This window comes from Lynx canadensis, chromosome A2 (genome assembly GCF_007474595.2).
Source record: "Lynx canadensis isolate LIC74 chromosome A2, mLynCan4.pri.v2, whole genome shotgun sequence".
In the NCBI taxonomy this organism is placed as follows: Eukaryota; Metazoa; Chordata; class Mammalia; order Carnivora; family Felidae; genus Lynx; species Lynx canadensis.
The window spans coordinates 167203759-167230368 of record NC_044304.2 but is presented as its reverse complement, the minus strand read 5'-3'; the positions used below and the strand labels follow the sequence as shown (position 1 = coordinate 167230368).

The 26610-nt window shown below is 40.2% G+C and overlaps 1 protein-coding gene across 6 annotated transcripts in view; it reads left to right on the top strand.

Moving 5' to 3' along the window:
- Positions 1-26610, top strand: part of LMBR1 (limb development membrane protein 1) — a 151187-nt gene that overhangs the window by 44688 nt on the left and 79889 nt on the right. For all 6 annotated transcript variants that reach the window (XR_003967335.1, XR_003967336.1, XR_003967334.1 and 3 more), the window contains exon 5: positions 18203-18306. Coding sequence is in view for 3 of the 6 variants with exons in the window: in XM_030308893.1 (XP_030164753.1) it covers positions 18203-18306 (104 nt within the window). In the remaining 3 variants the exon portion in view is untranslated. The remainder of the gene's footprint in view (positions 1-18202; positions 18307-26610) is intronic.

Below are 26610 nucleotides of genomic sequence, written 5' to 3'. Positions count from 1 at the left end.
GCCACAATCCAGAGCCCAGGCTTAGCTTCCACCCCTGCCATCGTGGCCACTCTTTTCATGAGCCCATTGGATCGTGACAGGGGTGGCTGGGGAAAGAGGCTGACTGGTGTCCACAGGATGGGTAATCCTATCCACTTGATTATTAAACTCCGCCTCTGCCATGATCCCCTTTTGGTGAGCAATCACATGGGACACAAATTTCCTTGTTACCAGTTTTCTAATCATGTTTCTTCCTAGTCCCAGACCATCCAACAAAATCATTGGATATGACCCATGAATAATAATAATAATAATGAATAATAATGAATAATAGTAATAATCACATGTCTGGCCATTTCTCCTCCCAGGCAAAGTGCATTACCTGAACATGCAATGCATTGGCAGGGTTTCCCTTCACTGCTGTCCTTCAGAGATGTCCCAGGGAGGAGCTGTGGTGCTGCAGCCGTCCGCTCTGGGTGAACAGGCCTGAGTCTTTTCTTCCTTTGTCAGCTGAGTGTAGGGATCTCCCCTGCATACACCCCTACATGCACCCCTACAGGAGTGCATAGGTGCAAGTTCGGGGAGAGAAGTAGTGTGGCAGCAGTGGGGCCCGTGGGCGTTTGGGTTACTTGTTCACGTAACTGATTTGTGCCTTCGGGACCCGCTTGGGCCTGATCGTGTGCATACCACTTCCTTTAGCTGATGGAGTGCTGCTGTTGCCTCTGTCCAATGCTACGGCTCGCTGGCTCAGATAGCGCCTTGTTCACGGGGGACAGTTCAGGCCACATGGTTAGCTTGGAGGCCCGTGATCAAGTGTTCAGTCTCCGCTGAGGCCCGGTGACAGGCCAAGATGTGTTACTTAAGGGAGAGTGGTTATCTGTGCAGGATGGCAGGGCTTTACTCCGGAGTCCCAAGGGCCCGTGCCGTGGTCCATCTGTAGCGCCCGTTGAAGGCTCCAAACAACATCCCTGTCTGCCACGGACACTTCAGGCACCTGGGATTTACAGACCAGATGGCCTGAGTAGTAAGCAGCTCGCACAGCGCCTGTGCTTGTTGCAGAACTTGCTTTCGTTCTGGGCCCCACCGCAAACTGGCAGCTCTGGGTGTCACCTGGTAAATGGGCCGGAGAAACGCTGAAATGAGAGATTCGTTACCTTCAAAGTCCAAAGAAGCCCATGAGCATCGTGCCTGTTCCGGTTGTAGGAGGAGCCAGAGTCAGCAACGAATTCTTCACCTGAGAAGACATCTCTCCAAATGCCCCACAGCACTGGACCCCTAGAAATTTCACTGACATAGGAGGCCCCTGAATTATTCTTAGATTTATTTTCCACCCTCCGACGTGAAAACATCTCACCAGTAAGTCTAGAGTCGGTGCTACTTCTTGCTCACCAGATCCAGTCCGCAAAATGTCATCATTCGAATGGGCCGGTGGGACATTTTGTGGGGGCTCAAGATCCCTGCAGATTAAATTGTGATGTAGGGCTGCAGTGTTGGTGTGCCCCTGAGTACCTGTGTACCCAGGTACTAGGGTAAGTGCTGATTTACTCAAGCAGTGAAACCAAATCTGGTACAGCGGCTGCAGTTGGAGTCGCCACCTAGTGAAGCTCATGGTAACCCACTGTCATTGTCCTGAGGTCCATCTGTCTCGGGGATGTGGGAGTCAGTGCTCCTGCACCTTTCAGATCCTTCATGGGGGCACTAATCTCTGCATTCCCTTTAGGGATGTGGTATGGCTTTTGGTTTGCTATTTTCCTAGTCAGAGGCGGTTCTGGGGACTTCCACTTGGCGTTTCCCACCATAATAGCCCTTAGGACACAGGGCAGGGAGCCAGCGTAGGGATTCCGTCAGCTGTTAGGGAGATCTGTCCTTGTGCATTCTGGAACCGGGGATGTGACCGTGGACCGGGTTTGGAGGCCCCTGTGAGGGACGTGAGACCTCAGCTAACCCCTCATTGGCCAGCTGACCCCAGAAGCCCTGCTCTGACAGTGCACCACAGTGACGTTTGGGGTTCAGTGTTGAGTAGTCCTCAAGAGGTCTGATGATCTCCTTTACCCCAGCTCAGTTCTACCGTCCATATTCATTTGTAAGTCATTTACCATCCTGGAACATTCACGAGATTTTCTTGTTATCTTTCTTTTTTTTGTTAAGCTTTTTGTGAATTTGGATCACCTGCTCCAGGACTTTCATGCTGAAAATGTTCAATAGTCATTGCAGCGTGAATAAAAGTTATTTATTGTTTCATTAGGAACACCTTGGGAAAAAAGAACTTAATTTGAAAAGAAATTTAGTGGCTTATCCTATAAAATTGTCAGTAGGGATGGTTTTGATCACTTTTGCCTTTAATGTGTAAATCATATGGATTGGAGGCTAATCGGTGTATTGATGATGCTTTAGTATGTATAACTACATTTAGTTTGAGTTAAATACACTGGATTGTGGACACAGAGATTTGAGATGTTCCATGTTAACTGTACTATCTTGAAATGCCATTAACTTCTCTTGGCCCAGATTTAGTAACATAAAATAAATAAAATACTAACCTTAGTTCTAAATCCCTATCATGTAGCAAGACGTATCTCTGTCTACAATGAGAAAATGATTAAAATACCTTGAAAAATATGATCTGCAAAAATGATACTGGAGCTGGAAAAAGGCAGGATGGTAATCCTCTGGTCATTGACGGTTTTGGCCCATGGTCTTTGTCAGGTGTCATGTGTCACCCGGATTCTGTGAGGTGTGTCCTGTCCACTTAGTGCGGTAATGACATGCTGGCAACTATAGTTATTGTAGGATGGTACAAAGGGGGCATGTACAAAGGCACCCTGGGAGATAAAATTGTCATTTTTGTTAAAATTGGAAAAGGTTGAAAAATGGGCAGAAGAAAGTATCTACTTGTATTCACTTTGTGTCTTGTTAAAAACTTAGCAGAAAAATGTGAAACCCTTCAGTTCCATAGATTGAAAACTGATACAGATGCTTAATGGGTTTTCCTTTTGGGGTGGTGGACATGTTCTGGAATGAGGGGGGGTAGCGCAATGTTGTGAACACACTACATGCATTGAATTATTCACTTTAAGATGGTAATTTTATGTAATGTGAGTTTAAAATTAAAAACCAAACAGGAATCAATCTTTGGAAGGTACGTGAAGGATGGAATTAAGTTGTAGCCTTACATAAAATCAGGAAGTAATTCTTGGATTTTGAGGTATCCCCCCCCACTGAGTGGGGCCAGTTTTTGCTAAGCTGCCCATACTCACCATACTCACCAGAAAGAGACACATGTTTATAACGTGATTGCCGAGTTGACGTTCAGTCTGTTAAAAGATAACCACAATGAAAGTGACTAGTCTTTGCAAGGTATATGTGTTTTATTTTGATTTTTTCAACAGGAATAGACAATATGCTATTGTGGACATCATGAAGGAACAATACACAATCCATCTTTATTTTATCTATTTTCAAGTTCCATAGAAGATTTAAAAAAATCAGACTTTTAGATTATAAGCAGCCAAACTTTAAAAGAAGATAAATATTACATCTACTTATGTATAGATATTAACTCAAGTCCTTAATAAAGTTTAATATACCATTATTAGGTAAATGTTACTAATAGCTTCTAGTTAATTGGTCTTGATAGTCTTTTATCATAATATGCATCAGTTTTGTTACTGGATATTAATGGAGGTATTGTTTATAATATTAAAAAGCAGGGGTGCCTGGGTGGCTCAGTCGGTTAAGCGTCTCACTCAATTTCGGCTCAGATCATGATCTCACTGTTCGTGAGATTCGACCCATAAGCACAGAACGTGCTTGGGATTCTTTCTCTCCCTTCCCCGCTTGTATGAGTGTGTGGGCTTGCTTTCTCAAAAAAATAAATAAAAGCAAACATTAAAGAAAAAAATCTAAGCGTTCAAAGTAAGAGATTTGCTTAATTAAATTTTGGTGGATCTGAACAGTGGAGTGCTTTTTTTTTTTTTTTTTTTTTTTTTTTTTTTTGCTATTTATAGATAATGATGTAGAAGAATATTTGTTGATAGAGAAAGATGTTGGAAAAATGCCTTCCTCTGGGTGGTAGGATTGATTAGAGGATATAAACATTGTTTTGGTGCTTGTGTTGTGTAGTATTTCTGTAATGGAGATGTATTGCTTTTCTGTTACAAGAAAAAACTTACATTAAGGTTAAAAGTTTCATAACTCGTTGATAAAATTGTTTTTTATTTTTTTGTTCTTCTAATAGAAGCTGTTCTAATTCTGAACTTTACACAATACTTCCTATTCAAAAGCAACCTTGTAGTCTTTCCCTAAGGCTTCTGCTTTCTTGGTAGGATTTTTTTGTTTATAACTTGACAGCTGGAGTAGGTCCTCAGTCCTACTGAAATGTTGATTTTAACTTAGATTTGTCATTTAATATGGCTGAACTCTGATTGATTTTCTGTTTTAAATTCATGAAGTTTTTGGTGTGTGTGATGAAAAGTGATAGATCATTTGCTTCATAGTATTATGTCGGATTTGGGGATATTTTGTGACCCCAGCAGATGGAGCTAGAAGTTAACGCATCCTGTGACAATCTGGCAGTTCCCTTTGGTTTGGCTTGGTTTTAAACTAAGTATTCCAAACAAAACAAACCAAACAAACCCCAAACCCCCAAACCCCAAAAGACTATTCTAGGATCATTAAATAACCTTTGTTTAAGTTCAGATACTTCTTTGGGGAATAGGCACAGGACATCTTTCAAAAACACTGTCACTAATACTGATTTAGACAAACCACAAGGTTTTTGAATTTTTAGGGTTGTACTATACTATTATATCGAAGCATGTAATTTTAGCTTTTTGAAGCAGAGAATTTTGACTAATATTTATTTTTATTTTATAAATGAATATGTAATAACATGTAATAAATTATATGATATATATGAGCCCTAACTTACAATTAGGAAAGTTTTATCAAAGTTAATAGAATAACTCTAAAGGGATATTAATGTATATATGTCTGATATATGTTTGTAAAATGCTGGAAACTTACTACGTCTTACAAAGTTGCCAAGAATATAATTACTACATAGGAATGTATATTAGATATATTGTTTTTCTACATATTAGATGTTCTTCTCATACTAACTTTAAATTTTATGTTATAGATTTGATAATTAAATTAGAATAAGCTAAGTCTGAAGCTTTCACACTTATTTACTCTGGTTAATAAACTTAATTTTTTGCATTTAATTATTTAGACTTTTAATAAATAAAAGATGGTTACCTATGTAGGTGATTATCCTGTTAAGATTAAGACCATCACCTTTCAAATTCTTTGTGTTAAGTGAGTATTTCTTGCAAAAATAAATAGCTGTGGTGGTTCTGTATCACTTTATATCCCTTTCTACAATTGTGGTTGTCAAAACCATTAGTGGTAATATTGAGGCTCCTGGAAAAAGAGCAGTTGGGGGGAAAAGTTTAGATGATATATGCACATATGTGTATTATATGTATATGCGTATGTAACGCGTAACGTACATATTATATAATGTAAATAACACACATACACATACATACACACACACGTCACATATATAGAAAGTTCGGTACGTGAAAGCAGGCATCTAATTTCATGTCAAGCTGAAGAGCTGGTATTCAGAATCTTTGTGATCGTACTCAGCATTTTCTGCGCTCGCTCTGTGGACACCACTGCTTGTTGATACCTGTTGATAGCGATTTCTTTATTTAGCTTTCTGTTACTGTCTGCATTAAAATTTTTAATGTCTATTTATTTTTGAGAGAGAGAGAAAGAGAGAGAGAGAGAGGAGAGAGAGAGAAAGCGTGAGCGGGGCGGGGGGGCAGAGAGAGAGGGAGAACAGAACCCGAAGAACTGTGAGATCATGACCTGAGCCAAAATCAGACGCTTAACTGACTGGGCCACCCAGGTGCCCCAACCGTCTTCATTTTAAGTGTGTGGGTTAGAGTAGATACTTTTCTGATTTGTGTTTTTGCCCAAGGCAGAGTTTTATTTCTTCACTTTTGATTTTCAGAGAAACATTTGAGCTTGTGTTGTCCCTGCATGAAAGGGACATATGTGATCAGAATGATGAATTCTGGAAGTATGTATGTTTATAACTCAACAACAATAGAAAGTCTCATTCTGTGCTATGAATGATAGTTGATTGTTTCACACGACAAAAATTAAGTAAAAATTTTCGCGCCATTGGAAAGGTATAGTGGATTCTAAGCATTCAAGGGTTTATATTCATGGGTGCGACTATTTGAGAGAAAGCTTTGAGCTCCAAGTGGTAATTTGTGACTTGGCTGAGGCTGGGATTTGACCTGTGTAGTCACTGAGGCTAGTGAATAGAGTGGAAGGCAGGGCTGAGAGCCCAGATCGTATCCGCATCTCAGTGCAGTTTGGTCACCTCTGCCTTTATGCATTTTGTTGGAAGGTTACCTAACAGGGATTTGGAGAATTTTGAGTTTCACAAAGAGGTTTAAATATGTTTCATTCTTTTTAAGGATCTTTTTGTGCTCCTTATGGAAAATTTAGAAGATGTAGGAAAGCAGGAAGAAAAATCATCCCTGATTTTACTACATTTGCATTGTTAATAATTTGGTGTATTTCTTTACAGTTTATTTTCTGTATCTACTTTTTTGTCATTTGTTTTTATATATTTTTAATGTCATGTGTATATAGGTTTTGGTTTTGTAAGCTTTTTGGGGTATAATTAATGAGAATAATTCTTTGGGAAAGGGGTGAGAGCTAATTTTAGCTGTAACTCACATTACAGTCTTGTCTTTATCTGGTCAAATTGCTGGCATGCCTTAGAATTTTTCAATTTTTTGGAGCATTTGTGTTTTATGTTGAGACAGGGCAAGTGGGGGGAGGCACTGACATTTGTTTAGTATTTGGTATGTTATTTGTCTTCTTTAGGAGAGCCCTGTGAGTTAAGTTGTAGCCTATTTTATACACAAGGAAACAGAGCAGAAGTTCTTTTTCCAGGTCATATATAGCTGATAGATGCAAACTTAGACATAAAGTGCCACTCACTCAGACATCTGCCATCAGGACTGGGAAGGTCTGTAAAAAAATTGTTTTAATGTTTATCCATTTTTGAGAGAGAGAGAGCGCGCGCGAGAGAGCGAGCACGTGCAAGGGAGGGGCAGAGAGAGAAGGAGACACAGAATCTGAAACAGGCTCCAGGCTCTGAGCTGTCAGCACAGAGCCCGACACAGGGCTCGAACCCACGAACCGTGAGATCGTGACCTGAGCTCAAGCTGGGAGCCAGGCGCCCCAGAAGTCTTTTAAATCATGAATAGTATGAATGCCTTGTTATGTCAGAGGATATTATAGTACGCAAAGTACATATACTGCATTCAGTGTTTTATTGAAGTTGGATTTGTTAAAACCTTTCTGTATTTGGTGTTTGAAGAAGGCTTGAATGGGGCCTCTGGGTGGCTCAGTCACCTGAGCGTCAGACCCTTGATATTGGTTCGGGTCATGGTCCCAGGGTCTTGGGATTGAGCCCCGTATCAGGCTCTGTGCCGAGCATGGAGCCTGCTTGGGATTCTCTCTCTCTGTGTCTGTCTCCCTCTGCTCCTTCCCCTGCTCACATGCATGCACGCTCTGTCTCTCTCTCAAAAAACAGGTAGGTGGGTGGGTAAATAAATAAATAAGAGCTTGGGTGTGGGGGCGCCTGGGTGTTTCATTTGGCTAAGCCTCCAACTCTTGATTTCAGCTCAAGTTGTGACCTCACGGTCATGGGATCAAGTCTTGCACTGGGCCCCGCACAGAGCGTGGAGGCTGCTTGGGGTTCTCTGTCTCCCTCTCTCTCTGCCACTTCCCCACTCACGTTCTCTCTTACTCCCTCTCAAAGTAAATATTTTTTAAAAAGGCTTGGATGTACATGTGCACACATATAAACACATGTAGAAGTTTTTAATTCTGTTTTAATGTCTTACCAACTGATCAGAAGCTCACTTATGTTTTGTTTTACACAGATGGATAGAATTAATAGGCTGTCATATGCTCAGTTTAATCTTCAGTAAAATCTTATTAAACTGATTGCTCTTTTCAGCAGTATTTCAGCAATATTGCTGTTTTTACAAAATTCAAAATATTGTGCCTTTTTCATCCAGAATGTAAAGTGTGAGATACCATACAGCAATTCAGAAAGAGGACGAGATCTTGGACCTAATCCCCTATCATTTGTAACTTCTGGAATTTGTGTAGCATTTATTTAACCTCTTTTAAAAAAGAGTTTGGTTTCTGGGTGGGTTGAACAAGGGGATCTCCAAGTTCCTTTTTGCTCCAAAATTATTTCTTTGCATTAAAATAAAAGTAAACTTTTGCTTATTTTATTAAAAAAATTTTTTTTAACGTTTATTATTTTGAGAGTGAGCAGGGGAGGAGCAGAGAGAGAGGGAGACACAGAATCTGAAGCAGGCTCCAGGCTCTGAGCTGTCAGCACAGAACCTGATGTGGGACTCGAACTCGTGAGCCGTGGGATCATGACCTGAGCCGAAGTTGGATATTTAACCAACTGAGCCATCCAGGCGCCTCTAAACTTCAGCTTATTTTGAATCAAGTTTAATTTTAGAATCTTAAAAATGTTGTGTCTATGCTGCTTAAGTGTTTTGTTAAAATAAAGAGTTCTTTATTTAGACCATTACAAACAGGAAGAAATGTCCTTTTTATTGAAAGCAATTCTTTGAGAAGATAGAAAACATTTTTTTTTCGTAGGTGATGGTCTTTTTTTCTTTCTGAATCTAAGTTGAGGGTAACAGATATTGAATAGCATAATAAGAGCTTAACAAAATGAGGCTTTGCAATTATTTCATTATTATGTTTAATATGTTTTTACGACACCATCGTTTTATTAGAGTACACCTTCTAAATGTATCAAAGAATATAATGGAAAGGGTATAGAAAAAGGAGAAAAAAGAATAAGCTTGATGGTTCTGTGAAGGATCCTAGAGGCTCACTGTAGAATGTATACAGGAACAGTTAAATTTCAGGAATTTAGGGCAAGAGAGTAAAGAGAGTGGATATATCACAGGAGGGAACAATTTTATCTTGTAAGAGAAAACCAAGACAAAGGAATTGAGGTTTATGCTTTATTCTGTTGTTGAGTTGTGTGCTGAAACAATTTGAAAAAGGCACAAGGACGTCAGTTAGTGTCTGGGAAATCAACTGGAAACAGTGGGTAACTACAGGTTAAAAACAATTTTTTAAAGATTAACAAATACATGAAGACAGTAAAGAATGCTCTGCTGTGCTGTTTTATGCCCAGAACTTTCCCTGTATTTTATCGAAAACTAAGCCTCAGGTGTGAAGTAAGAAAAATTTTAAAAAATCAGCATTCAAGTGTTGGTAGAGAAACACTTTAAAAGCTAAATATAGTTTGGCCAAGATGGAGTAAGAGGGACTGTCTGTACCCTCTCACCTGCAACAACCAAGTGTTCACGAAAACATAGGCAATGAAGAATAGCGATTTAGGACAGATGAGTCCTGCAGCTGCTCCAAGGTGCTGCGGCGGGGTTGGGGGTGCAGGCTGCTGGGCGGAGTACTAGAAAGGAGAGAGACATCTTTTACAGATGGATAGACTCAATGGGCTATCATATTCTCAGTTTCAACGTTTCTCTTAGTAAGATCTTATTAAACTCATGTTCTTTTTTGGGGGGGAAGAAAGCTGAAATGAAGGTTTTCACAAGGTTGCATTCCTTTTTGGAGGCTCTGGGGAACAATTTGCTTCCAGGCTTATTCAGGTTATGAGCTGAATTTGGTTCTTTGTGATTGTAAGACTGAAGCCCTCCATCTCATGCCAGGTGGCTGGTCTTTGCCCCAGAGGCTGCCCGCCTGTTATGTTTTCCATGTGACCCACCTCCAGCAAAGGTGGGTTGAGTTCCTCCCTGATTTACCCTTCTGCTGCTTCTCTCTGACTTCAGATCGAGAAAGTTCTCTGCTTCTAAATGGTCCATTTGGGTAGGTTGCACCCACCTGGCCAATCTGAGATGCTCTCTTTATCTCCCTATATTAAAGTCCATAACCTTAATAATATATCTTCAGTCTTTTTGGCACATATGCTGGATCAAATAGTGGCCCTCTCCTGTGCGCACCCCTCTTCTCCCATCATGTCTACTTACGATCTCAGAATGTGGTCTTCTTTGGAAATAAAGTCTGCAGATGTAATTAGTGAAGATAAGGTCACACTGGATTAGGGTGAGCCCTGATCGAATTACTAGTATCCTTATAAGAAAATAAAACAGAGGCACAGACACATGAAGAAGGCCACGTGAAGCCGAAGGTCGAGATTGGAGTGATGCATCTACATATAAGCCCAGGAATGCAGCTACCAGAAGAGATAGGGAAAGGTTCTTCCCTAGAGCCTTCAGAAGAGATATAGCCCTACTGATACCTTGATTTTGGACTCGTAACCTCCAGAACTGTGAGATAATAAATTTCTGGAAAAAAAAAATAAATTTCTGTTGGCAGAGGCTATACAGTTTGTGGTACCTTGTTAGAGCAGCCCTAGAAAACTAATAAATCATGGACTATAACATATTCACAGATTTTAGAGATTAAGATGTGGACATCTTTGGGGGGTTGCTCTGCCTACCTTGAGCCTGTAGCTGAGTACAAAGCAGAAAAATACAACCCATAATGATGAGAAAATAAGTCACACACAATTGTTAGAGATTCAGAATTGGTAGATAAGAACGGTAATGCATTTCTTATAACCCCGTCTCATATGTTCCAGAAGCTAGAGGAGAGATGGACCATATTGAGACAGGGAATATATAAAAATAATCAAATCAGACTTCTGGAAATTAAACCTATAATGTGTGACATGAAAATATATTGGATGGAATAAAACCAGACAACATTGCAAAAGAGGTTAGTGAACATGAAGACATAGCCATAGAAAATTGTTCAAAAAAGAAAGGCACAGAGGGGAAAAATGACTGAAAAACTGACCAGGGTATCAGTGATATAATTGATGTTCTTTTTAAAAAAATTTTTTTTGGCGTTTATTTATTTTTGAGAGAGAGAGAGTGAGAGCCAAGAAGGGGCAGAGAGAGAGAGGGAAACACAGAATCTGAAGCAGGCTCCAGACTCTGAGCTTTCAGCACAGAGCCTGACGTGGGGCTTGAGCCCATGAACCGTGAGATCATGACCTGAGCCGAAGTCCAGCACTTAACCGACTGAACCACCCAGGCACCCCAATATAATTGATGTCCTTAAAGAAGGGAGGATTAAGAAGAAATATTTGAAAAAGTAATGACTGAAAGATTTCAAGATTAGATGGAAACTATAAACCTTGATCTAAGAAGCTCAACTAGCCCTATGCACAAGAAAGATGAAGAAAACTATACCAAGATGCTTCAAATTGGTCAAAACCTGTGATAAAGAGAAAATCTTAAAAGCATTCAGAAAGGAAGACATAGAAAGTACAGAGGAACAATGGTAAGAATCAGCTTATCTCTTGGAAGAAATAATGCAAGCCAGATGACAGTGGAGCATGTTCACTGAAAAAAAGCCTACTAACTTAGTTCTCAATCTAGTGAAGATATTTTTCCAAAACAAAGGCCAAGTAAAGACAGTGTCAGATACACAAAAGGTAAAATTCATCAGCAGACCTATACTACAAAAAATAAGGGAAGTCCTATAGGCAGAAGCAAATCGGTAGGAGATAGACATCTCAATCTACAAAGCAGAATGAAGAGCACTTTAGAAGTGGCAGTTGTAAAATATAAAAGTTTTTCTTTATTATGTCTTAAAAAAATGTGTTATTTAGTTTTGAGAGAGAGTGTAAACGGGGGAGGGACCGAGAGAGACAGCAACAGAGAATCTGAAGTGGGCTCTGTGCTCACGGGCTGACATCAGTGAGCCTGATGTGGGGCTTGAACTCATGAACCGTGAGATCGTGACCTGAGCTACAGTTGGATGCTCAACTGACTGAGCCATTCAAGTGCCCCTTTTTATTATAGAAGTCTTTTAAAAAGATAATTGGCTGTTTAAAAAATAGTAATGTATTGTGATTTTATAATCTGCACAGGTAAAATGCATGACAACAATAGCACAAAGGAAGAAGGAAAGAAATGGAAATACACTGTTTTTAAGGTTATTCTGTACATGAAGTAGTGTATCACTTGAAAGCAGATTGTGATGAGGTAAGGTGTATGTGATAAACCTGCAAATAACCCTAAAATAGCTCAACAAAGAGATAGAATTAGTAAGCAACTGTAAGAAAGAATGGAATCATAAAAAGTTAATCCAAAGGCACGCAGGAAAAAGAAAAAGGGAAGGTAAATGGGACAAATGGAAACAAAGAGCAAACTGATAAACTTAAACCTGACCATATCAGTAAACATTAATGGTCTAAACACTCCAATTAAAGGGCAGAGACTGGGAGTGCCTGGTTGGCTCAGCTGGAAGGGCATGTGACTCTTGATTTTAGGGTTGTGAGTTTGAGTCCCACGTTGGGTGTAGAGATTACTTAAAAAAATAAATAAAAAATAAAAAATAATAAATATAATATAAGTAAGTAAGTAAGTAAGTATAAGTAAGGTTGTGAGTTTGAGTCCCACATTGGGTGTAAAGATTACTTAAAAATAAATAAATATAAAAAAAGGCAGAAATTGTCAGAATGAATAAAAAGGAAAGACTCAAGTATGTGCTGCCTACAGAAAACCCGTTTTCATATAAAGGCATGAATAGGCTTGGAGCAATAGGAGAAAAAAGGTATACCATCCTACTTGTAATAAAAAGAAAGGTGGAATAGTTACATTATTATTAGAAAAAGGTATCGATTTTGCTAGGCATAAATAAGATCATTTCATCATGATGAGGGAGTTCATTTATCAAAACATAATAAACATTTATCTACCTAATAAGTAGCTATTAAATGCATGAAGGAAAAGCTTACAGAAATGAAAGGATTAATAGTCAAAATCACAGTATTATTCAGATTTATTGCTACTCTCTTTTTAATAATTGATAGAACAAATTAGGAAAAAATTAACAAGATGGAAAATTTGAATAACACTCTTAATTTGGCCTAACTAATTTTGCATTTATAGAACTCTCTGCCCAACAGTAGTAGAATATACATTATTTTCAAGTACCCTAGGCACATTTATCAGGAGAGCCCATATTCTTTGCCTATTTAGTCTCAGTACTTTTAGAAGAATTTAAGTCATACAAAATATGTTCTCTAATGACTGTGAAACTAAATGGGAAACCAGGAACAGAAACATAGACAATCCCTCAATTATTTGTTAACTAAATAACTAGTAGGTCAAAGAAGAAATCAAAAGGGAAATTTGAAAGTACTTTGAACTAATAAGCATTTAAAACATGAAAATTTAGGGGCGCCTGGGTGGCGCAGTCGGTTAAGCGTCCGACTTCAGCCAGGTCACGATCTCGCGGTCCGTGAGTTCGAGCCCCGCGTCAGGCTCTGGGCTGATGGCTCGGAGCCTGGAGCCTGTTTCCGATTCTGTGTCTCCCTCTCTGCCCCTCCCCCGTTCATGCTCTGTCTCTCTCTGTCCCAAAAATAAATAAACGTTGAAAAAAAAAATTAAAAAAAAAACACATGAAAATTTATAGTACTAAAATGCCTGAAACAAAAGAAAAAAGGTCTCAAATCAGTGCCCACAATTTCCACCTTAAGAAACCAGGAAGAGGAAATGAATCCCAAATTAAGAAGATTGGAAGTAAAAAAAAAAAAAAAAAAAAAAATAAGAGTAGAAATCAATGAAATGGAAAACAGAGAAAATATAGAGAAAGTGAGAAGATTAATAAAATTGATAAAGCTGTAGCCAGAGTGGTCAACAACAACAAAAAAAGACACCAATTACCAATATCAAGAATGAGAGAGGTGACATCACTATGGATTCTACAGGTATTAAAAGGGTTATTAGTGCACATTGTAAACACCTTATGCCAATACAACCCCTTAGAGAAATGGAAAAATTTGAAAGGCAGAAATTACTAAAGTCTCTCAGACATTGTAGAAATGTTACAAACATTCTCACAAATAAAATTCTAGGCCAAGAAGACTTAACTGTCACTTCTACCAAATATTTGAGGAAGAAGCAATACCAGTTCTACACACTCTTTCAGGAAATTGAAACTGAGGGAGTACTTACTAATTCATTGTGCCCAGCATTACCCTGATTCCAAAACCAGACAGACATTACATGAAAAGAAAACCACAGACCAGTATCCCTCATGAACACAAATGCATAAATTCTAAACAAAATTTAGTAACTCAAATGTGACGATATATGAAAAGGATAATACATCATGACTTGAAAAATCAATGTAATTTACCATATTCCAACGCTAAAAAAGAAAAGTCACCACAGTACATGCAGAAGAGCAAAATTCAGCATCCATCTTTGATAAAATCTCAGCAAACTAGGCATGAAAGGGAATTTCTTCATCCTAGTAAAGAGCATCTGTAAAAACTCTACAGATAACATCATGCTTAGTAGTAAACTGAATGCGTTTCCCTGAGAATAGAAACAAGGCAAGGATATCCCCTCTCACCACTTCTATTCAGTATTCTGAATTCTGGTGAATTTTAGAAAATAAAGGACATTGATGTTGGAAAGGAAAAAGTGAAGCTGTATTAACAGATGAGATGGTTGTCTATATAGAAATTGTGATGGAATATATTATTAAAAAGCTATTAGAATCAATGAGTTTACAGTGTTGCAGGATACATGATAAATACACAAAACTCAGTTGCATTTCTATATATGTACTAACCATGAATAATTGGAAATTGGTTAAAAAAGACAAGTGCCATTTGTATACAGTAGCATCAGAAATATGATATATTTAGGGATGTGTGAGACCTATATACTATACACTATTAAAACTCTGCTGACAACACTTAAAGAATACCACAATAAATGGAGAGATATATCATGTTCATTGAGTAGAAGACAATGTTAAGATGTCACTTCTCCCCATATTGGTCTGTAGATTCAATGCAATCTCATTCAGAATCCTAGCAGCCCTCCCCCCTCCCCGCGCCCCCACTGTTTTGGGGGTAGAAATTGAAAACCTGATCTGAAATTCAGATGGGAATTCAAAGGACTTACGATAGCCAAAACAACTTTGAAAGATAACAAAATTGGAAGACTTACTACCCAACTCGAAGACTATTTTAAGGCCATATTAATCAAGGTGGTGTGGTATCACCATAACGATAAATAGATCGACTTGATGAAATAGAGGATCCAGGAATATATCTACATATATTGTCAATTTACTTCCAACGAAGGTGCAAAGGCGATTTGGTGGAAAAAGGGTAATCTTTTCTACAAATGGTGTTGGAGCAATTGGATAATCATAGACAAAAACTGAACTTCAGTCCATACCTGGCACCATATACAAAAAGTGATTCAAAGGGATCGTAGGTCTAAATGTAAATCTTAAAACTGTAACCCCTGTAGAAAGAAACATAGGAGGAAGTCTTTATGAGACTGGGATAGACCATAATTTCTTGTCTAAAGCATGGTCTGTAAAAGAAAAAGTTGATAAATTGGACTTAGTCAAAAGAAATTTTGTTCTTTGAAAGATACTTGTTTAATAGGGTGAAAAGACAATCTACAGATGGGGTTAAAATATCGGCAAATTATATGCCTGATAGAGGACTTGTATTCAGAGAATATAAAGAGCTTGCCAAACTCAATAGTAAGTAAACAAACAATCTAATGAAACAGTAAGCAACAGACTTGAAGAGACACTTTCACCAAAGAAGATAGAAATGGATGACAGATAAGTTCATAAAGATGTTCACGTCATTATTTATTGATTAGGGAAATGCAAATTAAGTATTTTTTTTTAAAGTTTATTTATTTTGTGAGAGAGGGAGAGGGAGAACACATGAGCTGGGGAAGGGCAGAGAGAGGATCTGTCAGTGCAGAGCCTGACTTGGGGCTTTGACTCATGAACGGTGAGATCATGATCTGAGCCCAAATAAAGAGTTGGACGCTTAACCAACTGAGCCACTCAGGTGCCCCGAGAAATGCAAATCAAAGCAGTAAGGAGACACTGCTGTGCACCTGATAGAATGGTTGAGACTGAAAAGACTGTCTATACCATATATATTTTTTAAAGATTATTTAGATTGAGAGAGAGTGAGCATGTGTGGGAGCACAAGCGGGAGAGGGAAAGAGAGAGAAGAGAGAGAGAATCCCAAGCAGGTTCCGCGATGCCAGCACAGAGCCTAACGTGGGGGGCTTGATCTCAGGCACCGTGAGATCTTGACCTGAGCTGAAATCAAGAGTCGATGCTTCACCGACCTGAGCCCCCTCGTCGCCCCTGCCCACACCATATTTTGGTGAAAACAGAGGATTTGTGTTTTGTTCATTACTGTGTTGCCAGTGCTTGGGACAGTGCCTTCTAAATGAGGTCGTTGAAAGAACATCAGTCGCCCATGTTCAAGAGCACTGAATTAGAGTTTCAGGCAATAGATTGAGTTTATACTTAGCATAATTTTATCTTTAACTCTTGATTTTATAAATACCATAGGCATTATTTTGAAAATCCATTTTATTAAAAAAAATTTTTTTAAGTTTATTTGTTTAAGCAGTCTCTACACCAAACGTGGGGCTCAAACTCACGAGCTTGAGATCAAGAGCCACATGCTGTACTGACTGAGCTAGCCAGGTGCTCCTGAAAATCACTTTTAAATTTGAGTGTTTACCTAAAAAAGATGTATAAAGGTGTAAGATATTTGGCCACATATAATCCCAAGACAGACTTAAAGTCTTCTTTTCTAAATCTGTTTTCATTATAGTTTCAGTAGCTTTTTATGGTGACTGTAGAAGAATACAGAATGTTGGGGTGCCTGGTTGCTCAGTTGGTAAGCATCTGACTCTTGATTTCAGCTCAGGTCATGATCTCAGGGTTATGAGATTGAGCCCCAAGTTGGATCCTCTCTCTCCTCTCTCTCTGCCCCTCCCCTACTCTCTCTCTCTCTCTCTCGCTCTGTCTCTCTCTCAAAAATAGATAAATAAAATAAACCTTAAAGAAAAAAAAAAAGTACAGAATGTGCCAAAACAGAAAACAGTGATAGGAGCTTGCCTACCTCTCTTACATTTTCTTCCCCACTTAGAATTGCTTACTAACACTCCCGTGTTGTGGTGGTTTTTAAAAATCCCAGGAATTAGCTCTGCCAGGGGCAGGCTCTGTCAACCTTGGCAAGGTAGCTAGCCAGCCTCTGCCTCGGTCCTGTCGGGGTACTGCCGTGATGGTACGTGAGTTTGTATAATTCCAGTAGATCACTTAAAATAGTGCTTGGCACAGAAGGCTCCGCAAAATGCTAATTATTAATTAGGGTTTTTATCAGACTTGACTTAAATGATATTATGCATGTAAAATGTCTGCTAGAGTACCTGGCATTTACTAAGTGTTCAGTGTAGACTAGTGCCTATAATATTCAGGTGCCAGTGTGTCTAAAGAGAACTGTATCTATCCTTAGATCTCTGCATTTGTCATCTTGTTAGTGAATTTGTTTAGGACACAAGGAAGAATGTTTCTAGTTTCTGTGTTAGCTTCTCCTAGTAGGTACAGGTTACAAAGTTGCACGAATTTTACATATGAATTTATTGATGCTCCTGGGTGGCTCAGTTGGTTAAGCATCGGACTTGGGCTCAGGTCATGATTGCAGTTCGTTGAGTTGGAGCCCCACGTCGGGCTCTGTGCTGACAGCTCAGAGCCTGGAGCCTGCTTCGGATGCTGTGTCTCCTTCTCTGTCTGCCCCTCCCCCTCTTGTGTTCTGTGTCTCTCTCAAAAAAATAAACATTAGAAAGTGTTTTTAGGGGCGCCTGGGTGGCGCAGTCGGTTAAGCGTCCGACTTCAGCCAGGTCACGATCTCGCGGGTCCGTGATTCGAGCCCCGCGTCAGGCTCTGGGCTGATGCTCAGAGCCTGGAGCCTGTTTCTGATTCTGTGTCTCCCTCTCTCTCTGCCCCTCCCCTGTTCATGCTCTGTCTCTCTCTGTCCCAAAAATAAATAAACGTTGAAAAAAAAATTTTTTAAAGTGTTTTTAAATATGAAATTATTTTCTCATCTCTAAGCGTAGGTGATTGTTAGGCTACTCTCCAAGTTGATGTTTATTTTTATTAAAAAGTATGCATCTTTGACTAATAGCATAATTAGCATAATAATTTTTTTTTTAAAGGCCTGTCTCTAATCTTTCTTCTTTTTGTTCCCTCTTTATAGGTCTGTGGAATCTTGCTTCCCTCTTTTCCAACCTCTGTTTATTTGTGCTGATGCCCTTTGCCTTTTTCTTCCTGGAATCAGAGGGTTTTGCTGGCCTGAAAAAGGTAAAGTGAATCATGTTTTGGAATTAAATCTGTCAAATTAAGAAGCATGTGTCATTCATGTTAAACTTGTGAAAGTGGGCTTGGACAACCATTTGACTGAAATATAAAAAGTTTAATTAGTAATAATAGCAATGTGTTATTAATATTAATAATGCTAACAATAGAATTAATAATATTGCATATTGAATGATCTTGTGTGTCCACAGGGAGGAAGTTGTCTTTTGACTTTTGGATGTTTTTATAGTATGTGCAAACGTGGTAGAATACTTGTTTGTAGGGAATAAAGCTGACAACATAGCTGTTCTTAGGCTCTCATTTAGTTTAAAAATGACATAAGGGACGCCTGGGGGGCTCAGTCCGTTGGGCGTCCGACTTCAGCTCAGGTCATGATCTCGCGGTCTATGAGTTCGAGCCCCGCGTCGGGCTCTGTGCCGACAGCTCAGAGCCTGAGCCTGCTTTGGATTCTGTGTCTCCCTCTCTCTCTCTGTCCCTCCCCCTGTTCATGCTCTCTCTCTCTCTGTGTCAAAAATAAATAAACATTAAAAAAAATAAAAAGGAATGACATGAAATCTTAAGATCTTAAAACATATCTTGATGTAAAAGTTATTTCACTTCCAGTTTTTTTCAGAGAGTAGCATGCTATAGAATCCAACATGCTCCTTTAGATAGTCAAATTCTCAAGACTGTGAGTTACTGATCTTAGTGAATGTGAGAGATTAGGAAAGAGCAAAACAAGAGACTTTGCATCTTTTTTTTTTTTAATTTATTCATTTATTTTGAGAGAGAGAGGGAGCAAGCAGGGGAGGGGCAGAAAGAGAGGGGAGAGAGAGAATCCCAAGCGGGCTCCGCACTGTCAGCACAGAACCTGACACAGGGCTTCAACTCAAAAACCGTGAGATCATGACCTGAGCTGAAATCAAGAGTCAGACGCTTGACCAGTTGAGCTCCCCAGGCGCCCCAAGAGACTGCATCTTAAATAATCAGTCGAGACCGTATCGGTGGTAATAACTTCAGCTGTCTTTGAAAATAACACTTTAAAATGGAAAGAATGATATTTCTGTTTATAGCTTGTGGAGTTCTTTGCTATAGACATTTGGAATACAATACAAAGATTTAAATAGTTAATACTTTTTGGTAAAAGTGAGTTCTTGCATTACAGTTTATTTATAGACACGTTACGCCTTTTTAAGTGGTTAGTTCTGTTTGTATTGTGATAGATGAAGTGGAAGTATGCCTATGCATCTTGTTGTTGAACAATACTATAACGCCAGTTAAATGAATTTGGCAAGGAAAGCCGTAAACTGAATTTTTATTACTTTTTATTTCATATAACTTTTTGTAGTTTCTTAGGAATGAAACTGTTTAGTCTAACATTTTGATGAGTCTTCTGATTTTATTTTATTTTTTTAATGTTTATTTATTTTTGAGACAGAGAGAGACAGAGCATGAACGGGGGAGGGGCAGAGAGAGAGGGAGACACAGAATCGGAAACAGGCTCCAGGCTCTGAGCTGTCAGCACAGAGCCCGACTCGGGGCTTGAACTCACGAACCGCGAGATTACGACCTGAGCCGAAGTTGAACGCTTAACCGACTGAGCCACCCAGGCGCCCCGAGTCTTCTGATTTTAAACCTTAAGTGCCACACTTTTTAGGTTTGTGTGTTGAAGGGTACCAGGAAAGAGTCACTGAGAGGCGATAAAGTGTCATTTTCATGGATGCACCTTTCTGCTTTCCGGATGTTATTCCATACTTTAATAGTTCGAAGCTGCAAAGTCACAGTTGATTTCGTGTTTAGTAAAGGTACCGCGATCAGAACGGAATGTAAACTATTACGTTGAAGAGGGCTGGTAGGAATGAACATCGAGAAGAAGTGATGTCATTGAGACACTTGAGAAAGCAATTTCTGTATAATTTTAGAGCCAAAGCTTTTGATGGCTTTTCCTTCATTCAGCAGAGTTTTACTCAGCACCTACTGAGCAGTAGTCACTGTGCTACTACTGTAGGGCCTTGCTGGGGACAGGACCGAAAAGACAGGGCTTCTGCCTCCAAGGGATAGACAGAGGGAGGAAGAAACGGTGCAAACAAACAGATGCAGCCCCATGAACTTTTAGACCGCCAGCCGCAAGGGGAGGCGCCGAAAGGAGCGGGGTCTCCATTCGCCTCGGGAGCTGGGGAAGGCTTTTGGCGGAGGAGTCAGCCCGCACTTGAGCTGAGTCTTGTCGGACGAGCAGGCTGCTGCTGGAATGCGGCGCCCCTGGCTTGAGCGGAGGCACGCACTGTGACTGAATTGAGGGAATGCGGACACCTAGCTCAAGAATGGAGAGTTGGGGAGGGATCAGGGTGCGCGGAAGCTTGTCGGGGTCCAGTTCCGAGGGGCTCGGTTCTTCTCGCTGCCAGTTGGTTTGCATTTTGTGCTACAGATGACAGGGAGTTGGCAAAGGATTTTGAAAAAGATGTTCGCGTCTACTGTTTTATTTAAGTATGGAGACAAATACACACGTCAGAGTTGAAACATGTCACTGAGGGAAGGAGTACACGCACCACACGATGGGAAGCGCTGTGTTTTGTAGAGATGTCACCATACTGAATCAGTCACGCACCTCGTTCTGGTAACAGAGTGTTTCGGCGCGTGCCATTAACCTCGCTCTGTTGATGTTGCTGTAAATATGCAGATTGTTCTTTCTTCCCATCTCTGTCTCCTGTGTAATCTTGCCACGTACAAAAACAACTGGTAAAGCTCAGTGTTGAATGTATTTTCATATTTGGCATTATTGATGTCTTTACCTAATTTATACTTTCTATAAAACTCTAGTTCTCCATTACATAGGTTATTTTAAAAAACAGTGGGTAGTGTGGACAGACCCCTTGTCTCCAAATTATCTTCCTCCCTTGCTGTGAACTAACCAACTCAAAGAGGGACGTGGCTAAAGTTATCGGAGCAGAATTACCAACTATCTCTAGAATTAGAAAAAAACGGAACCAAACCCCAGTGACATGTCACTGTTCTCTTGTTCCCTCTCACAAACTAAGGTCAGAGGGGAGAAGCAGCTTGAGGAAGGATTAAGAAGGTAACTGAAGATACTTCACACCTACAATTGCACAGCATTCTTTCCTCCCAAGTTTTTTACTTCTGGTCTCCTATACACACTCAAAAGAATATTTTTTTCTAAGTGCATCTTTGACTACGTTAGTCTTCTCAGAATCCCTCATGATCACCAGCTCCGTTTTGTGATCTCAGCGGGGACTGATGTGCTGGATGTCTGTAGGGGACAGTCGACATGACCAGCAAACTCAGCAGAGGCTTGAAAGGAGGGCAAGGAGGCAGAGCTCGGATGGTTGGGTGCCATTTATCTGACTTGGGTAGTTGGATCATGAATGGGAGTTGTAGGAACCAAATTAAGAAGTTGGTCTTTAAAGCTGTTTGAGAAGGGAGGGAGATGGGGTGTAGCCTGGGGGGAGGAAGAGACAGAATAATTCTGCTCTTTGTGCACCGAAGAGAAGGGGCCTGTGGAAGAGAGATTGCAGGTGAGAGGGCTAAAGTGAGCAGATTTAGATTTGCCCTAGGGCTCATTGTCTCAGCTGGTTTTCTCCTCTAGGCCTCAGGGTTTCTCTCTGTAAAATGGGTATAGTAATGCTGGTTCCCTGACTGTATTATTTAAGGGATTAAATGAGGGGAGACTATTCATGTAAAACACATAACCCACGATATGTTAGCCATTATTGCCATTATTCTAGAGCTTAATGCATTTCACTAATAAATGTTCTATGGAATATGGTACAGTCAGCTCTTAATTATTTACGTATGATCTTGGGCGGTTTTAAGGTTACAGATTATTTTTCCCATTTTGAAATGGCCTGGACTAAAGCAAAATCAGACCTGCTTAAAGATAAGGTGCATTCTAGACTCTATTAGAATTGTTTAGAAACTTTAAAATTAAGGTAATTGTGTTGTTTTAAAGATTCGTATTTTTCAGTTTACAGTCAATTACATGTGGGGCACCTGGGCGGCTCAGTCAGTTGGGCAACTAGCTGTTGATTTCGGCCTCAGGTTGTGATGTCACGGTTCATGAGACCGAGCCCCATCTCAGACTCCGAGCTGACAGTGCAGAGCGTGCTTTGTATTTTCTCTCTCCCTCTCTGCCACTCCCCTGTCAAAATAAATAAACAAACTTAAAAAAATCAATTGCGTGAAAACTGCAAGGGTTATTAGCATTGCACAGTTCAGCCTTCAATGTGTGCAGTATGTGTTTAAACCCTTCGTTATTAAGCCTTTCTGTAACATGAGATCACAGGAGTTTCCTAGTGCACGTTCTACATAACGTCTGTGGAGACCTGTCATTCTTTACACGGTGTTGTTGCCTGTGTCCCAGACTGTAACTGCTGCCTCACTGAAGCGAACGCATCACAGACGGTCACTGGCATGTTTGACACAGCTGGCTAGCAAGTGTACTCCTTTGTGTGTGTGCGTATCCTCTACAGCTCTGTGCTCGTTGGTTATCCTGGACGCAGCTCGTTCCGAAGGGATATCGAAGAGGGCTCGGAAAACGCTTCTAATTGGTAGATTCAGCAGAGTGATTCGAGTCATGACAAACTTGAAATATGGTTAAGTTAAATTTCTTTTTTATTCCTTTGGCCACCCTCCTGGTGCTGTTTTACTATGTCTAAGTCTGGTGGAGTCCCCGAATGGCATATGGCTCCACCGTACTCCCATTGATTCCCCTGGGCAATCGATTTTAAAACCGCCCCTTGCATATTGTGCCGAGACGCGGAAATTGGCCACTAGCCACGGGCGGATGCAGAGCTTGAATTGAAAATCAAATTAAGCAGAATTCTCTACTTAGTTTTTAATTAAACCACTATGTTAATTCAAACAGGACATTTTAGGCCTGGGGGGTTGACCATGTCCTTTTAAGGGCCTTAAATAAGCCTTTCTTCTCCCTCCTTACTGTGGTGCATGTTTCTATTTTATTAGGACCATCTCCTCGCTATTCCCATTCTTTACATTCTCGACGGTAGGAGAACGTAATGGCTTTAATACAGCAATTTTTTAATTTAAGTAAGACGGTAACTTTTATCTTGGAACTCGAACTTACTGTTAGCACTTAAATGTTCATCGGATCTGTATTATTCGCAGTCACCTGTGTGTACCGTGCTGCACATTTTCTATGTTCGTGCGTGTTGACTTCCTGTGCTTGCGTCTGACTGTTGGTTTCAGCCCTGACAAGAAGGGTGCGTCTGCTGGGCGCTGTGTTTTGTGGACATGTCTCTCCGCGGTTTGTGTCTTGGTCCCGCGGTCGTGTGGCAGAGTCCAGGGTGTGGGGGCCCCGGCGCTACTCTTCCTCTCACACCTCAGATCCGCCGTGTGGTTTTTCTCTTCCCGCCCTGCCTCGGAGAGACCCCTAGATTATCCGGGATGATGTCAGAAGATGTTTGCCGACTGCAAGGTGAACTCTGGAGGTCTGACCTCCCTCCGGCCGGCGTTTAAATAGGAGTTTGGAATATATTTGTTTCATGTTGTGCTTTAACATCTTACTTTTGGTTATGAGGAGAAAACTCAACAGGTTAACGACAGCGAAAAAATATAATCGGGGGCAGATGAAATCACACGCCAAAGATGTTTCTGGGAGTAACTTTACCTTGTGCCTCACCTTAATGCCTATCTTTGATTTGAAGTCTTGGCATAAAATTTAACATAAGCGACAGCAACATCCTGACCAATTACCCAAGCTATCCAGACATCCCGAAATGTCCAGAGCATAGCACACGGTCTGTAGGATTAAGAGGTTGACTCCTATAACTTCAAACGGAGTGCTTGATAATCAAAGCAAAAAGTACAAAATTTGAGGTAACTTCCTTTCTTAGCTAATTAGACTGACCAGGTGGCAGCAAAGAGCCGGGTGCCGGTGCTGGGAAGGCCTATAAAGCTGAGCGCTGTGACAGCACAGTGCAGGAGGGGCCGAGGTCGTTCCATGTGTTTCTATCCTGTGTCACAGTGTGAAATTGTCCTGGTTTATGTCCCTTTTGGCAAACTTACATAAAAGTGACCTTGTACTGTATTTTATGACCAGATGACTTTTTCCCCCCAGTGGCTAATTTGTCTCAGGCCTCCGTCTTAAAGAGACACAGAAATGAGTAGGAAGTCCAGCGTGGTCTCAGAGAGCTTTCATTGCGTTCTTTCATTATTTTTGCTCGTTTTTGCCACTGATCATCCATAAATTGTTGGACATGAGTGAATAAGGAAGTGCTGCTTAGTGTTAGCGGCACATGCGCGTCTTTGGCCTGGTTTTTGTGGGTGAGAGGAAATCACATACAAAAAGGAAGACTCCTGCTGGGAAACCTTGCAAGGAAATTTACCTTGGGTGCGTTTTGATCTTGGTGTTTATTACAGAAAATGGACTCATATCTCACTAACTATTGTTATGTGTTAATTTGATTTTCCCAACACCTTCAAGAAAAAAAATCATTCAGTAATTTATTAATAGAATTCCTCTGCCCTCCCCCAGTTGGGGAGCACTAATTTTTCCCCATAGAAACAACATGGGGAGGAATGATTATTTTTAAAACATTCGATTCGGGTAGCGTTGTTATCCTTGGGATTCGTTTTGGAATTGTTAAACTACTGTAAAAGGCGTGGGTTACGGGATGTCAGAGAAAGATGCATGAAAGTGTTATTTTGAGGAAAAGAATATGCTTACTTCCTTTAAAAATTGAGTTTGTAAAGAGTTTGAATTAACAATCATTTAGTTCATGAAACGGTCTTGATTTTGTCACCGTTCTCAGTACAATTGCGTATTGGAGGGACCTACATGATAATTTCAGTAGCAGTGTCTGGTATTGTTAAATAGCAGCTGTATTTTTAAGAGGTACACTCAGTTCCCATATACTTTGTGATGGCGTGATAACGTGGACCGTTATACAGCAGTCTTTCCCTCCGTTTATCAAAACAGGAGAGATTTCCACTTCAAGGCTAGATTCTCTCTCTCTCTCTGCATAAGAGTATGGTGGACAGATTGTGAGCTTTGGCATTTAGAAGACCTGCCTTAAATCCGGTCTCGTCTCCTTCCCGACCTGGGACTTTGGGCATGTTTCTTGGTGTCTGCGTCTGTAAAAGGGGCCGGCAGTACCTACCTCGCTGTGGGGTTGCCGAGGGGCTTGTTGACCTCACCTGGGACATTTGGGAAGTACTTGAGATACAGGAGGCGCAGCCGTGACCACCAGGGGCTGAAATGTACCAGCTACGTGAAAGTTGATTTGAAACTTCAGGAAGATTTGTGGAGGATTATTTTTTATGGATGATAGCAAAGCTACATCTAAGAAATTGTGGTGGTGCTGACATAGCTTTATTTATTTACTTTTTGAGATAGAAATTGCTTTATCTTATAACAGTATAAGTTGTAAAAAAAAAATAGGCAAAATGTTTAGTAGGTAACTAAACCTCAAACCTTATATGATGATTAAATTATTAACTAGTGCCTCACTGTGTCTTACATGATGATTAAATCATTAGCTAATTCCTTCTTTATTAAGTGAGGGAAAAGTTTTGGTATGGAGAAAACAAAAAATAATCAGGTTCAAATTTTAAAGTAATTATACTTTGGATTTTTTTGTCTTAGAGAAAGAGAGAGCATGTGCAAGTGGGGGAGGGGAGAGGGAGCGAGAGAGAATCTTAAGCAGACTCCACACTCAGCGCAGAGCCTGATGCGGGGCTTGATCCCACAACGCTGGGATGATCATGACGTGAGCCGAAATCAAGAGTCGGATGCTCAACCGACCGAGCCACCCAGGCGCCCCAAAGTAATCATACTTTTAAGTAAACTGGCCTTATTACTTCCAGTATTCACGAAACAATGTTACGGAAATAATCATTGTCAATTAGAGTCTCTTTTCCGAAACTGTTTTTGGGGGGACTTGAAAACTGTCTTCCCTTGTTTACAATAAACTTTATTTGAAAGTAAAATGAATGTCTGATTTTGTGTTGACTAGAGAGCTGCTATGTGGTTACAGCACGTAGGGCACACACCCACAGGTCCGTAGGACAACTGGAGTTTGGACTATTAAAATCTCTGTGGCACTTATACTTATTTGTCTATGAAGTCATTTATTCAGCATGACACAGTGTTACTCTTCTGATCTCTGTGAAATGTTTGCCAGTACATAGCTGAAACTTGGTATATTACGTTATCAATCCGTTTATTTGGCCCGTTCGTACCAGAAATAAAAGTTGTGTATTCAGATAAATCAGAGGCAGTAGAATTGTTTGATAGCTTTGGCATTAGGGAATATTTTAGGTTGTGATATATCTACT